Below are 16,251 nucleotides of genomic sequence, written 5' to 3' on the forward strand. Positions count from 1 at the left end.
AAATAAAAATATAATAAAATAAAGAAGTAAAAAGTAAAGTAAAATAAAATTTTCTTTCTAATACCTAGAATATTACCTGATATATAGTAGAAAATGATAACTCTTAGTTGAAGGAAGGAGAGAACAAGAGATTTAACTACATATATAATGAAGATTAAGAGCAGGAGGATATTGCATGTAAGTTTTGGTTTACAGATTAAAAAATTAGAAGAAATGATTTTTTGAAGAAAAATTTAAATTATGATATTTAAAAATAATTGGAAACCTATTTATGTGAAAAATCTGGAATAGGTAAATCCATAGAAAGCAGATTAGTATTTATCAGGAGCTGGCTTCTGATTCTGGTATATTAAGTATATCAGGTATATTTGTATATATTAAGTATATCAAATATATATTAAGTATATCAAACTTTCCCCCTGCATTGCTGAATTGATTGATTTTTCACAGTATCACCTCTTCCTCATACATATCTACTGTGGGTTTTGTGTGTATGTTTGTGTGTGTGTGTTACCTTTTAGATGAACCTTCCTTATGTCTCTTATCTCCCTTTTTATCTTTTAATTTCATGCTTTTTTAAAGAAAATGGTTGTTTTCTGTCCCTGTTTTATGAAGGCCATCTCTTACTGTATTGTCTTTTGGATTCGAATTAGATCCTTCGAAAGGGCATCCCTTTCCTTTGATTAGCTGGATCATAAACTCCATGAGAGAATGGACTGCTTTTTTATCATTAGCACCTAGGACAGTACCTGGTGCTTGAAAATACATGTTTGCTGAATGAATGAGTGGGTACATGTTCCCTTTATTCTGAAGCATTTTAAGAAAATATGCTTCATATTGATTTACAATATTTTCTATGTTTATCACCAGATGTAGGGTATGGCTTGGTCTTGGTTTTGCCATCCATTTATTCATGATTTATTGAGCCTCTAGAATGTGCCAGTCAGTGTGTAAGTACAAGGATGGCAGTGAACATGACAAGCATGGTCTGTTGCCTCATAGGACACTCGTATGTTTAGTGTGGAAGTTGAACATTGTAATTTATTAGTGTTATAAAAGATAAGGAACAGGGTGTTTAAGTATTGGGAGTTATAATTGGTGGAGCTAATCTAGTCTGTGGCATGAGTGAAGGTATATTCTGACTGGTTAGAAAAGTTAGGTGAATTAGAATAAAAGATGAATAAACAACTTAGTGACAATGCTGATTTACTGGGCTAGAAAGTAGTAGCTACAATTAGAGGAGAGTGATATCCAGATAATAGGTGACAGAGTAATGGCAGTCGATTAACTAGAAAGGGAGGTATTGAGAAAGGATTTTTATTTTTTAAAGTTGAGAGGATTTTTGAGCATAGGGAAATGCTGATGGAAGGAGCCATTAAAGGAAGAAGTTCAAAATACAGAAGAAGTAAAAATATAAAAGGTCCCAAGAAGAATGGAAGCGGGTGGAGTATAGAGCAAAGGTAGAGAATTTGAAAGTAATACATTTATCTATCTACCTATTTTTATAGTGTTAGTGACAGAGTACATTTATTTTTATCCTATTTAGATTGATAACACTTCCTTCTGGAAGGCATTTATATGATTTTCTTTAAAAAAATTTTTAATTCCAGTGTAGTTAACATAGAATATTAAATTAGTTTCAGGTGTACAATATAGTGATTCAGCAATTTTATACATTACTCAGTGCTCATCAAGAGAAGTATACTCTCAATCCCCTTCACCTAATTAATATATTTATTTTAATAGGAGGAGAAGGTGTGTTAATTGGCTTAAATTTGTAGGTTTGTTGGTAGGTAGTTGAAGGAGTTCTTATGATTTTGAAGACATGTGTTTTTCTTTGTGTTAATAGGAGCCAAAACCATTGGCTGAGAGTGATGGAGAGAAATGAGAGGTCAAACAGTGTTGAGAAGGAATTGACTAGAGAAAAACAGTAAATTGCTAAACAGTGAAAAGGGTCAGTTGAAATTTGCAACTGTGGATTTCTAGTGTATCAGTCTAGTCTGATGACATGACTTTTCTCCAGTAGTGCTTAATGGCCTTGGCAGAGTAGAATCAGCTTGAATTTTGATTTTTGTCTGGTGTATGGAACCAGAGAACAAAGGGGCTAGGGAGTTTGGTCAGAGAGTGATTGAAATGATAGGTCCAGTATTCTCATTTGGTGAAAAGAAACGAAAGACCAGAGGAAATTGATGCCTAGAACTCAAAAGCCTTCATCCATATCACCATATTTGTTGAAACCACTTCCTAAAATCTGGAGGAAAAAAGTTTTATGTATATTTTCCTGTGCTGTTGCATGCCACACTTCTATTTATGTGCCCATCTTTTTCTTTGGTGATCTAACTAGAAAACTTTAAGATTGTATAGGTTAATAGCAAGATTTGAGGCTAAGATTTAGATTTCTGTACACCTTGCACATCCATGGCGCACCCCAATGCTGTTGTTTTTTGTGATATGTTATGAGACTCAGGTGTCTTGTGAACTCTATAGCTATGGTGTAAATTTTTAATCAGTGTGTGAGGTTTATTTTTGTCACAACTATGTATTATTAGTTGAATGTCTTTTGCTTTGACTATAGAGCTGAGTTAAATGATGTGGAATAAATTGATGTAAGAAGTATAGAATTACTTTAAACTGGTGCCTCCCCTCAAAAAAAAAATCAACTGTTTTCCCTAAGAACTGAGAACTTTTGCTTTTACATATAAAAAGATAGATCTAGAGTAGTATAATAAGCAGTTCTTAAATAAGAAGAAACTTGGACAGGTACATTATTAGTGTGGCAACTGCACGTTTTTATAGGTGTTTGAGACATTGTTATGTGGTAATAATAACTATGTTATACATGTTTGTTGCTATTGTGATTGTAGTCATTTCCTGTTGTTCTTGTAACAAATTACCATAAATTTAGTAGTTTAAAACAACACTAAGATATTATATTTTTTACAGTTCTGGAGATCAGAAGGTTGAAATGGGTTGTATATGGGCTAAAAACAAGGTTTTAGCATAGTTGTAGTCCTTCTGGAGGCATTAGGAGAGAATCTGTTCCTTGCCTTTTCCACTGTTTGGAAGCCACCTGAATTTCTGGGCTTATGGCCACATCACTTTGACCTTTCTTCTGTCATTACATCTTCTGAGATTGTTCTGCAGTTTTTTCCTGTTATAAGGACTCTTGTGATTACATTAGGCTTATCTAGATAAAATCTAGGATAATCTCCCTTTCTTAAATTTTTTAACTTAATCACTTCTACAAAGTCCCTTTTGTCATGTAAATCCTAGAGGTTAGAATATGGATGCCTTTGGGAGAGGGCCTTTATTTTATTGACTTTGTCCTTTTTCAAGATTGTTTTGTCTATTCTGGATCCCTTGTATTTCTGTATGAATTCTAGAATTGACTTCTTGATTTCTGCAAAGAAGGTAGCTGGGATTTTGTTAGGTGTATTGCACTGAATCTATAGATCAATTTGAAGAATATTGCCATCTCAACAACATTAAGCTTTCCAATTCATGAACATGGGTGTCTTTCCATTTAATTAGGTCTTTTTAAAGTTTTTTCAATGATGCTTTGTAGTTTTCAGCATACATGTCTTGTGCTTTTTTGCTCATTTTATTCCTAAATTTTTAAAAATTCCATTTTCCATTGCTCTTGTAAATGGAATTGTTTTCTTGATTTCATTTTTGGATCTTCATTGCTAGTGTATAGAAATACAATTGATTTTTTTGGGGCGCCTGGGTGGCGCAGTCGGTTAGGCGTCCGACTTCAGCCAGGTCACGATCTCGCGGTCCGTGAGTTCGAGCCCCGCGTCAGACTCTGAGCTGATGGCTCAGAGCCTGGAGCCTGCTTCCGATTCTGTGTCTCCCTCTCTCTCTGCCCCTCCCCCGTTCATGCTCTGTCTCTCTCTGTCCCAAAAATAAAAATAAACGTTGAAAAAAAAAAAAAAAAAAAGAAATACAATTGATTTTTGTGTGCTGCAGCTTTGCTGAATTCTCTTATTGCTCTGATGGGTTTTTTTGGTGGATTCTTGAGAATTTTCAGATATAAGGTCATGTTATCTGTGAATATAGATAGATTTACTTCTTCCTTCCCAATTTGGATACTTTCGTTTCTTTTTCTTAATTGCCCTGGCTAGAACTTTTGTAACAATGTTGAATGGAGGTGATGACAGCAGGCACCCTTGTCTTATTCTTAATCTTGGGGGGAAGTAATGTCTTTCAGCATTAAGTAGGATATTAGCTGTAGGTTTCTCATAGATGCCCTTTATCAGATTGAGGAAATTTCCTTCTAAGTGTGTTTAGTGTTTTTGTCATAGAAGGGTATAGGCTTTTGTCAAATGCTTTTTTGTTGTTGTTGTTGAGGTGATTATTAGAGTTTTGTCCCTTATTAGTATAGTGTATTACATTGATTGATTTTTCATATATTGATGGTTCATTTCTGTGAATGACCTTGCATTTCTAGGATTCACTCATTGATTATTGAATGTGAGAAAATTCATCTGTCATAAGGTTATCTGAAGACTCATAGTCTGAGATTTTTTACGTGATCAATTTCACCTTCATAAGAGTTGAGAGTGCTGTTGTCTCTCTTTTTGTATTCATCTTCTCATCTAATACTTGTAAAACGTCTTCCTTTGACAGTATTCTTCTCTGACATTTTGGGCAGAAAATGAAAATTCCTATATTCTCAAATGTGTTCTCTGAGGGCTTAAAAAAAACAAAAAACAAAAACAGTGGCTAGAAAGCTGGAGTCTCCAAACTTGTGTCTTGAAAGTTGATGCAACACTTTAAGGCAAAGTGATAAGAAAAGCAAAGGAGGATATAATAGTGATAATTTATTTCATTGTTGAATCATTCTTTTAGAAAATTCCAGATGTTTCTATTTCCTTCTTTTTTCCCCCCTGTTTTTTGTAGTGAACAATACTGTGTAATAATAAAGCAATTTATCCACTGAATACCTTTTCTAAATCCTATTATCTCATCTGGGTTGTTTCCCAGGCATTGTTTCCTAGGCAGTGCACCTCAGGGGCTCAGATGGTATTTGTAGCTATAGTTGGGTAGGAATGGCAAACTGAGGACATATTGATCCTTGGTCTGTGATATAAAGATCCAGAATCTGGGATGAATTGAGAACTCATCAATTGTAAATCCATCTGGACAGATTACCTATGCTAAAATAATTGCTTGAGTTGAAATTTAGAAGTTAGGCAGCTTAGCTTAATGGGGAGGAAGGTTCGGAAGGGTGTAAGGAATAATGCTCTTTTAGATATTTTTAAAATATGTATTTTTAAAATTCAAGTATATGTGTTAATTTTTAGTATGTTTCATTAAAACCATGTATTATAAAATATTGCCACTTTTTTTCAACGTTTCCATCACATCTACATCATTAACCACTGCATCCTTTCATACAATATTTAAAAATTTCTTTGAAATTTTGTAAATGTATGATTGTGTACGTTTGTTCCCTTACAGAAATTTCTCTGAAGGGAAGCTCTAGGTTGATACATGCTGGAAAATGGGTAACATTTACTTTAAACATATATAATTTACTTTTTCGTAGTTATACCAACAGGTTGTTTTCAAGGGGACTCTGAAGGCACTATCCAAATTAGCATTATGGAGAAAATCATAAAAGGAGGTTTTGTTGGTTGTCTGGGTAAGGAAAGATAATACTCATTAATCCATCATTTGGATCACTATGCATTCTTGTCTTTGTAATTAGAGTTTTACAGATAATGTCTTACTTTATTACCTTTCCTTACTTTTTATTTTCTTACTATTTGAAACATTTTCTTCAGATCCCATGGAACTTTAAAAGCACTTGAATGGTGTAGTTTATCCACTAGGCATAGTTCTAATGTCAAGAAACTTGTTTCTAGAATTGGAAAACAAAAATATAAGAATAAGCCAATCCATCACAAAACCAAAAATGAGAATAAAAATAATACCAAGCACTCAAAATGGAAAAGGATATAGAAAAAGATTTTTTTAAGAAAGCTGGCTTATACTGAAAGATACCCTCTGTGGAAAAGCTAATGGGAATACCATAATTATTTAGCCTGAGTAGTGCAGAAGTGCTTAATAGTTAATTTGATTTCGTTATTATTACATAAACATTTTTATGAATAAAATAGTGCAAGACTATATTGAATAATAGGTTGAGTCTCCAGCCTTGGTGGACCATTTAGAAAATAGTCAATACTTTTCTTGAATGGTTTAGATCAGGTGTCATAAGCATAAAATGCTTAGGGGCCATGCAGATAACATAATGTTTGAATCAGTTAAGTTTAAGACAATTAGAAATGACTGGGGGGATGTGAATGGCTTCTTTGGTATCTTACTGCCAGAGACTTTTACTTGCCAGGAATTTATTTGATGATTTCTCCTGAGAGAGTTACCATTTTTAAATTTGGATATATAATTTGGAAAAAGTAAGATGAAATTTAGCCATATATTACTGTCATAAATACAATTAGATGAAATTGCCATTTCCCACTTAGCTTCAATTTTGTGGAGTTTCTATATTAATATTTTATTACAATAAATTTTCTGGTGATGTGTTATCTTGAATAAGAAAGTCATTTTATCAAAGTATAACTGTGAGATGGATAATTAGTTTTAAATAAGTATTTTATGTTTCATTTTATTCTTTATACATTACAGTCAACTTTTATAAAATATTTTAGGACTAGCAAAGAAAAAAATCTCTACACTTCAAAAAGTGATCATTGTAATTATTTTATTGCATACATCATCGTTTTTTACTTAAGTTAACCTTAGAATATTATCTTGGCTTATTTTTAGACATGAGATTTTTATTTATGTTTGGCTCCTGGTCTAGTAAATTTTAAATAATGGTTTAGTCACATAATCTGTGCTGTTAATTTTTTTTCATTTTGAGACTTTGAAGAACTGTACATACATATTCAAAGTTATATGTATATAGCTATATAATTTCTGAGTTAGGCAGAAGTTTGAAGTATGACTAGAATTTTCTTGTCAGTTTCTCATATAAATATTTGAACTTGCCTAGAGAATTTCTGTTTCCCTGGTGCTTAATCATCCTAGGTAGTGCCCATTGTTATAGTTAATTCATAACCTGTTCTCGTCTATTGAAATTTACTTGTATTGTGTCCCCTTACCTCTTTAACAGGTTAGTAATCTGATGAATGCAGTTCTTTGCTCAATTATTCATTCATTTATTTACTCATTCAAGAAGTGTTGAGAGCCTCCCATGAGCTAGGCATTGAGGATAAAAAGAGTTAAGACCAGGTTTCCCTTATAAGGGATTTGATTTGGACAGTGATATACAAACTGAAGAAATATAATTGATTAATTCAATCAATATTTATTTGGCATCCACTGTTTACCAGGCACTATTCTCCAGTTATGGGTTTGCAGCAATGAAACAGGCAATTTTCATGTCTTCATGGAGCTTATATTCTAGTGGGGGGACAAACAGGTATATCATTTACAGATGAGTATTTGAAGAAAAATGAAGCGTAGGAAGAGTTGGGTGAGAGCTTTGGAGCATAAGTCATACCACAATGTTGTCCCCCTTTGAGTTAAAGGAGATGGTCTTTTGTACCTCTGTATTAAAAAGACATTGGTGGCTCTAGTTAGCCTAGATCATTCTCTGAAGGTGGGAACAGCTCTGAGCCATTAATTAACACCTGAGGAATGTGTACTCTGATCCTGTTACAGGGATCTGGGTAGGATGTCATAGAGTCCACTAAAGCAGGGTATCTTTTCTTTTCCTCCTCAGTGTGTTTTGTCGTAATTTTTCTTGGTACATTTGCAGAGACTAAAGCCAACCTGTAACAGTATGTTTCTTTCTTTCTTTTTTTTTTTTTTGTTAACTCACTAGATTAAGGTAAAATGAGTTAAAAGGCATTATTTCAAAAACCAGAGTCAAATGGAATAATACTTGAGACTTTTAATTAGGATCACTAGATTTAGAACTTTCATAGTTTCAGTTAATGTTTTAAATAGATTGTGTCCCTTGTATAAGAATAGGCACTGAAGAGGAGGACCAAAAGCATGGGTTCAAATATGGTCTTAAGCTTATATTAGCTGTATAACTGTAAGCATGCTATTTTACTTTCCTTTATCTCAAATTTTTCTTTAAAACAAAGCAAATACCATCCATCTTGAGGTTTCGTTGGGGACTAAAAGAGATCATACATATAGAATATTTTACATATTTTGTTGATGTTTGTATATTCATAGAAAATCTTATACATAAGAAAATAGTTTTTCATTCTCTTTCAAGAAAATAAAAATTGAGGGGTGCCTGGGCGGCTCAGTCTGTTAAGCCTCTTACTTTGGCTCAGGCCATGATCTCACGGTTTCTGGGCTCAAGCCCCGCATCCAGCTGTCTGCTGTCAGCATGGAGCCTGCTTCAGATCCTCTGCCTCTCCTTCTCTCTCCCTCCCCTGCTTATGCACTCTCTCTCTCTCAAAAATAAGTAAACTTAATCTGATGTGAACATTTACTGAATCTTGACAGATGCATACATCTGTGTATTCCAAACTCCTTCAAGATACAGAATTTACCATTATCTTGGAAAGTTTCCTTGTGCCTTTTCTCAGTTAATCCTCACATCTACATGCAAGAGACAATCATTACTCTTGATTTTTTTCTACCATTAATTACTACATACACTTTCATGTAAGAGTCTTTTATTCAGCATATTATATTTTAAGATTTGTCTGTGTTGTTGAATATATGAATATATGAATTATTGCTGAGTAGTATCCCACTGTATGAAAATCCCACAGTTTATCCATTTTCCTACTGATGGACACCTGGGCTACTTTTTGGCTGTTATGAATAAAGCTGCTATGAAAATTGTCAATACTAATCTTTTTATGCACATGTTGTAATTCCTCCTGGATTATATAATGGGTGGAGTCATAGGTATATGCTTAGTTTTATAATAAACTGCTAGACTTCTGTCCAAAGCAGTTATACTCTTACACTAAAACAATATATTAAGAGTTTCAGTTGCTTTTCATCCTGGTCAATATTTGATATTGTCAGTCTTTGAAAAGTTTGCTCTTCTAGTGAAGCATAGTGTTGGCTCTTTGTAATTTGTATTTCTGCAGTGACAAATTGTGTTATCTCTTTCAATATGTGTGTTGGCCATTCATATATCTTCTTTATAAAAGTGTCTATTCAGATCTTTCACCCATTTAAAAATTTGACTGTCTCTTTACTGAGTTGTAGTTGTTCCTTATCTTGGATATCAGTTCTATGTTAGATATGTGTTTTGTGAATAATTTCTCCCAGTTTGTGACTTGCTTATTCGTTTTGGTGATGTTAATTTTTTATAAGTACATGTTTTTTAAAAATTTAATAAAGCCCAAATATATCATGTTTTTCTTTTATGGTTATTACTTTGTGTGTACTAAGAATCCTTTGCCTGTCTCTAAATTATGAAGATACTCTTCAGTGTTTTCTTCTAAAAACTTTATGATTTTAACGTTTATGTGATGTTTAATGCTTGATTTATTTTGAATTAACTTTCATGTATAGTGTAAAGCACAGATCAAGGTTAATTTTTTTAAAGTGAGTGTCTATTTGTTCCACCACCACTTGTTGAAAAGACTTTCCTTTACTCATTAATAACTTGGTAAAAAAAAAAAATGACCATCTAAGTGTAGGTCTTTTTCTGGGCTACCTATTTAGTACTATTGATCTGCTTGATGATACTTATGAGAGTACCATACTGTCATGATTTCTGGAGCTATAGAGTAAGTCTTGAACTCAGGTCGTACAAACGCTGTAGCTTTTTTTGTTAGTTTCCAAGATTGCTTTGGATATTGTAGGCTCTTTTGTATGCATTTTATGCATTTTGTATGCATTTTAGAATGAACTTCTCAATTTCTCCAAAAAATGATTGCTGGAATTTAAGATTGTTGTCTCTTTAGAACATTATAGGGAGAATCAACATTTTGACAACAGTGAACTTTCCACTCTATGAACATGGTATATCTCTACATGTTTAAATATTCTTTAAATTTTCTTTTTAAGTAACCTTTGTAATTTTCCATGTCTTCAATTAAGGATTTTTGAGTCCATGTTCATAAGATATGTGGTCTGTAATTTTCTTTTCTTGTAGTTTCTGTTAGGTTTTGGGATTAAGAGCATGCTGCCCTCATAAAATATGTTTGGAAGTATTCTATTTTCTTAAGGAAATTTTATAAGATTGGTATTGTTTGTTCCTTAAATGTTTGGTAGATCTGTATAGTAATCTGGCCCTGTAGTTTTCCTTGTGGGAGGAGTTTTGATAAGTTCAATTTCTTTAATAGAGATAGGCCTGCTTCAAATTTTCTGCTCAATTTTGTGTCAGTTTTGGTAAGTTGTATTTTTCAAGGAATTTGTTTTAAATAAAATGTTAAATTTGTTGTAAAGTTGTTATATTATGTTCCTATTTTTAAAAAGCCTTTAAGGGACGCCTACGTGGCTCAGTCAGTTGAGCATCTGGCTCTTGATTTTGGCTCAGGTCATGGGATTAAGCCCTGTGTCAGGTTCTGTGCTGAGCATGGAGCCTGCTTAAGATTCTCTCTCTCCCTTTGCCCCTCTCCCCTGCTCATGTGCTGTCTCTCTTTCTCTCTCTCTCTCTTAAGTGGAAAAAAAAAGGTCTTTAATATCTGGGGCACCTAACTGGCTCAGTTAGAAGAGCATGTGACTCTTGATCTCGGGGTTGTGAGTTTGAGCCCCATATTGGCTATAGAGATTACCAAAAAAATAAACTTAAAAAATAAAAATAAAAAAGACTTGAATAACTAAAATGATGCCCCTTATTTCCTTTCTGATGTTTGTAATTTCCCTGTTATTTTTTGATCAGCCTTGTTAGGGGTTTATTAATATTACTCCTTTTCAGAAATCCAGTGTTTGGCTCATTGATTTGATCTTTTTTGGATTTGTTTTCTGTATCATCTGTGTCTACTCTTTACTCTTTCTTTCCTTCTACTGTCTTTGATTTGCTGTTTGTTTTTGAACTTTTGAGATAGAAGCTTAGATATTGATTTTCATTTGTCTCTTCTAATACATGCATTCTTCTTTACGTTTATTTACAAGTATTGTTTTAGTTTCATTTTCTATGTTTCCATAGTTTATATTTTCATTATAATTTATTGTAAATATTTTTAAATTTCCATGATGATTTATATACTTTTATTTTTTTGACTCATGGATAATTTAGAAGTATGTCACTTAATTTTCAAGCAGTAGGGGACTTTCTCAATTTTTGAAAATTGTTCACTTCTAGCTTAATTGCCTTGTAGTCAGAGAATATACTCTCAGAGACTTCAGTCCTTTGAAATTTAATGAGATTTGCTTTATGATTCAACATATGGTCCATTTTGGTATGTGTATTGTGTACAGTCTATATTCTGTTTTTATTTGGAAGAATGTACTATGTATGTTAAGTCTGGTTGGTCACATAGTTCAAATCTTCTGTATCTTGGTAAAAATTTTTTTTCACCTGCTTAATCTTGTAGTGATTAACAAAGGTGTGTTAATCTCCCACGTGATTATGGATTTGTCTGTATCATCTATTAGTCTTGTTTTTTGAACTTTTTTTTTTTTTTTGCTTTATATATATTAAAGCTTTTTGGGTCCATTCATACATAGAAGTATAATATCTTTTTGTTGGTATGACTTTTTAATTATTAAGAAATGTCTTTTTTTTTTTTTTTAGTAGTGCTTATTGCCTTAAGTTGACTTTATCTGATATTGGCTTAGCTATGACAGTTTCCTTTTTATTGTTTTTTTGGATAGTACACTTTTCCCCATCATCTTATATTTAATCTTTCTGTGACCGTAAATAGTCTTATAGTAGAGGGAATATTTAACATAATAACTATAATTTGAGTTTAAAGTTACTATCTTACTATTTGTGTTTTAATGATGTGCACTGTGCCTTTTCTCTTCTTCTTTGGTTCAATGAAATATTTTAATTATTCTTTTTCTCACCTCAATTAGCTTTTTTAATGGCTATCCTAGAAATTACTACATGAATTTTGAGTTATTGCAGTATGGTGTAGGTTATTACCTCTGCCACTTCCTGCATAATGCAGATATCTTAGAAACTTTGACTCCCATTTACTCCAGTTCTGACTTTTTTAAATTGTTTTCATGCATTTTAAAATTGTAAACTTAACAAGATAGTAATATAATTATTTTTATGTCATTGTTCATGGTCATTGTTCATGTTTGCCAATATTTACCTTTTTTACAGCTCTTACTTTTTGCATTTGTTTTTTTTTCCCTAGTATTATTTTCCTTCTGTTGGAAGAATTTGTTTTTAGTATTTCTTTTACTGATAAATTTTTGTTTTTCTGAAATCACTTTTATTTCATTTTCATTTTTCAAACATTTTTTAAACTGTGAATAGATTTCTTAATTGGTACCTATTTTCTTTCAGAATTTTTTTTAAAGTTTATTTATTTTGAGAGAGAGAGAGAGAGAGAGAGAGAGAGAGAGAGTGTGTGTGTGTGTGTGTGTGTGTGTGTGTGTGTGAGCGAGCAGGTGAGGGGCAGAGAGAGAGAGAGGGAGAATCCCAAGCAGGCTCTGCACTGTCAGCACAGAGCCCAATGTGGGGTTCGAACTCATGAAACTGTGAGTTCATGACCTGAGCTGAAATCAAGAGCCGGATGCTCAGTCGACTGAGCCAGCCAAGCACCCCTTTCAGAATTTTAAGAAGTCATTCCATTGTCTTCTGCCATTCATAATTTCTGTCTAAAGTTATTTTTCAGTCTGTTGATTGTTGCTTGCTATTTATTTATTTTTAAAGTTTATTTATTTTGAGAGAGAGAGTACAAGCAGGGAAGGGACGGAGAAAAAAGGAGAGAGAGAATTCCAAGCAGGCTCAGCGCTTTCAGCACAGAATCTGACGAGGGTCTCAATGTCATGAACCATGAGATCATGACCTGAGCTGAAATCAAGAGTCATTGTGCTTAACCAACTGAACCTCCCAGGCGCCGTGATTGTTGCTTATTTAAATCTGTTTTTTCCTCTAGGTCTTTAAAGATGTGACTTTATATCTTTCACTAATGTTAGAAAGTTCTTGGTTGTTATCATTTCAGATAACAGATTGCTTCTGGCTTATATTCTCTTATATTCTCTCTCTCTTCGTCTGGGAGTTCAGTCATGTGTGTGGTAGAAGCTTTCAGTGGATTCCATAGGCCTGTTTTTCTTTCTTTTACATTTTTCAATTTTTATTTCTCACTGCTTTGGATATTTTTTTGGAACATCTGTTTTAGTTCAAGTTTATCCTGTTCAATCTGCTAGAGGCACCAAGCACTAACAACACTTTGGAAATTTTGCTATGAAGAGTAAGGATATAGGAGCAGTAATTGGACCATGTGGGAATAAAGAGAGGGACTTACTTTTCGTTTTTGGTTAGACATACTAACATGTTTATGTTATGATTGAAATGATTCAGAGAGAAAAAAATTAACTCTGTGTGGGAAAGAAAAGGAAGATGATTTTTGGCTAAAAGTCTCTGAGGAGGTGAGAGAGGACATAATCCAAAGCACAACTGGGAGAACTTTGCTTTGATAGAAGTGGGACATAAAGAGAATAGGCACTAATTTATTAGTGGTCTTTGAGGTGGAATTCTGGCTTGCGATGGAAAATATGCACTGTTGTAAGTTTCTAGACTCTTAAACTTTGGGATTGTGTGTGTTGGGCATATGGGAAAATTGTCCAAGAAATAGAGAGTTAGTGAAAGAGTAGACTGTATTGAGAGCTACTTAATACTTTCTTCTACTTCTGTGTGCCCTCAGTGATAGCTGCCTTTATCTTTTATGGTACTCAAAGTACTACAGTGTACTTTTAAGGAAATACTTAAATGTTTAGTTAAGTTAAATTAATTAATGTTTTTCTCATACCATTAAAATTTCTTTACTATATATTTGAACATAGTTAATTCCTTAAAGTGCATTTAAAATTAATTATTAATAGTATTTTGAATAGGAAAATCCAGGTTTCTAACATTTTCCCATATTTTCTTTTACAGTTCTGTGAGTACTAGAATAGCACAACCATGTTTCGGAATAGTCTCAAGATGCTTCTTACTGGAGGGAAATCAAGTCGTAAAAACAGATCAAGTGGTAAGTGACTATGCTGCATTTATTCTGTGTGCTATTTTAGAAAGGGAAGTTCTTTTAGGGATCTGAATTGATGCTACAACTTTATATATTTATTAAGTGGTTAATTTTTAAAAAACGGAAGTTTACATTTCTCTAGGCTGCCATACTCTTTTTTTTTTTTTTTTAAGTTTATTTATTTATTTTGAGAGAGCGTGAACAGGGGACAGGCAGAGAGGGAGGGAGAGAGAGAATCTCACGCAGGCTCCGCACTGTCAACATGGAGCCCAGTGCAGGGCTCAAACTCACTAACTGTGAGATCATGACCTGAGCTGAAATTAAGAGACAGATGCTTAACTCAGTTATCCAGGTGCCCCAAGGCTGCCATGCCATACTCTTAATATAAGACGTAGGAACACTTAAATATGTACCAGGAGCAGTCAGATAAAGGAGTTTGTGGATGAAACATATTTATTTCTGATATATGAGGGAGTAAAGCTTCTGTGTACTACTTATTAAAAACTTTCTAGACATAAATTTATTTTTTGAATTAACATAGGAAATTATTTCATTCTTAGGCACCCTTTGGGGAATGAGACTGTAGAAATAGGAACTGCCCTCAAAGGGTTGTACAGAAAGTGAAATATAAACTTAGATTTTTATAGTCATTAAAATAAAGTTTATGAAGTTTGTTTTAAGAATAAGGAGATAATTCTTAAGCTTTTAAGGTAAAAAACATAAACTTGTATGTATACTTTTTTTGGAGAAATGTTGATAAGAAATGTAGTAAATGTTTTCTGTTAATGGGTTGTAGATACTTATTGTTTCAATCTTCTGATTTTCTAATTTTTCTGCATTTTACAAATTTACATTGGCGGTATATTCATTATTATTCACTTAAAAATGTTTTTAAACTCTCATTGTGATTTGTTCTTGACCCACAGGTATTTAAAGTGTAATTGTTAATTTCTAAACAGTTGGTGCTTTCCTGTTTTCTTCTTCTTATTAACTTAGGTTCCGTGATAACAGTATAGTTAAGTTCTCTTATATTATTATTTTATTTTTTTGATTAAAAAATTTTTTTTTACGTTTATTTATTTTTGAGAGAGAAAGACAGAGTGTGAACAGGGGAGGGGCAGAGAGAGAGGGAGACACAGAATCCGAAGCAGGCTCCAGGCTCTGAGCTATCAGCACAGAGCCCAGTGCAGGGCTCGAACTCACTGATGCAGGGCTTGAACTCAGCAACCTTTGAGATCATGACCTGAACCAAAGTCGGATGTTTAACGGACAGAGACAGTCCAGGTGCCCCTATTTTTTTGATATTTTTTGAGATTTGCCTTACAGCTCTGCTTATGGTCAATTTTTGGTGAATGTTCTAGATGCATCTGAAAATAATATGGATTCTACAGTTACTGGGTCTAGTGTGGGTCAGTTTTGTTAATGGTGGTACTCAAATATTTTATACCCTTATTTATTTTAAAGAAAGTATTTACTGAGAAAGATGTGATTAAATCTCACACTATGATTGTGGAATTTTCTCCTTCTGGTTCCTGACAATTTTTGCTTTATATATTTGGAACCTATCTTATTAGACACACTGAAATTTAGAATGGCTGTATCTTCCTAGTGAATCTGTTTTACCATAATTAAATGTCCTCTTTATTTCTAATAATGTCTTTTGTTTGAAAGTTGACTTTGTCTAATATTACTGTAGCTATCCTACCTTTCTCTTGATCACAGTGCTTGCAGAGTATAATTTGTTTTATTCTTTTACTTTCAGCATTTCTGTATGGTTTTACTGTTAATAGGGTATAGTTGAGCTTTCTTTTTTTAATTTATTCAGACAAATTTTTCTCTTAAGGGAGATGTTGGTTAATCCACATTAATTCAACCAATGATATATTTGTGTTTAAATATAACACATTACAGGGGCGCCTGGGTGGCGCAGTCGGTTAAGTGTCTGACTTCAGCCAGGTCACGGTCTCGCGGTCCGTGAGTTCGAGCCCCGCGTCGAGCTCTGGGCTGATGGCTCGGAGCCTGGAGCCTGTTTCCGATTCTGTGTCTCCTTCTCTCTCTGACCCTCCCCCGTTCATGCTCTGTCTCTCTCTGTCCCAAAAATAAATAAACGTTAAATATAACACATTACAATGTGCTTTCTACT

The 16,251-nt window shown here is 33.4% G+C and overlaps 1 protein-coding gene across 3 annotated transcripts in view; it reads left to right on the forward strand.

Moving 5' to 3' along the window:
• The window catches only part of TANC2 (tetratricopeptide repeat, ankyrin repeat and coiled-coil containing 2), a 383,338-nt gene that overhangs the window by 51,489 nt on the left and 315,598 nt on the right, over positions 1–16,251 (forward strand). For all 3 annotated transcript variants that reach the window (XM_030295266.1, XM_030295268.1, XM_030295269.1), the window contains exon 2: positions 14,021–14,114. In XM_030295266.1, the coding sequence (XP_030151126.1) occupies positions 14,048–14,114 (67 nt within the window). In that variant the 5' untranslated portion in view covers positions 14,021–14,047. The remainder of the gene's footprint in view (positions 1–14,020; positions 14,115–16,251) is intronic.

Source organism: Lynx canadensis, chromosome E1 (assembly GCF_007474595.2).
Source record: "Lynx canadensis isolate LIC74 chromosome E1, mLynCan4.pri.v2, whole genome shotgun sequence".
Classification (NCBI taxonomy): Eukaryota; Metazoa; Chordata; class Mammalia; order Carnivora; family Felidae; genus Lynx; species Lynx canadensis.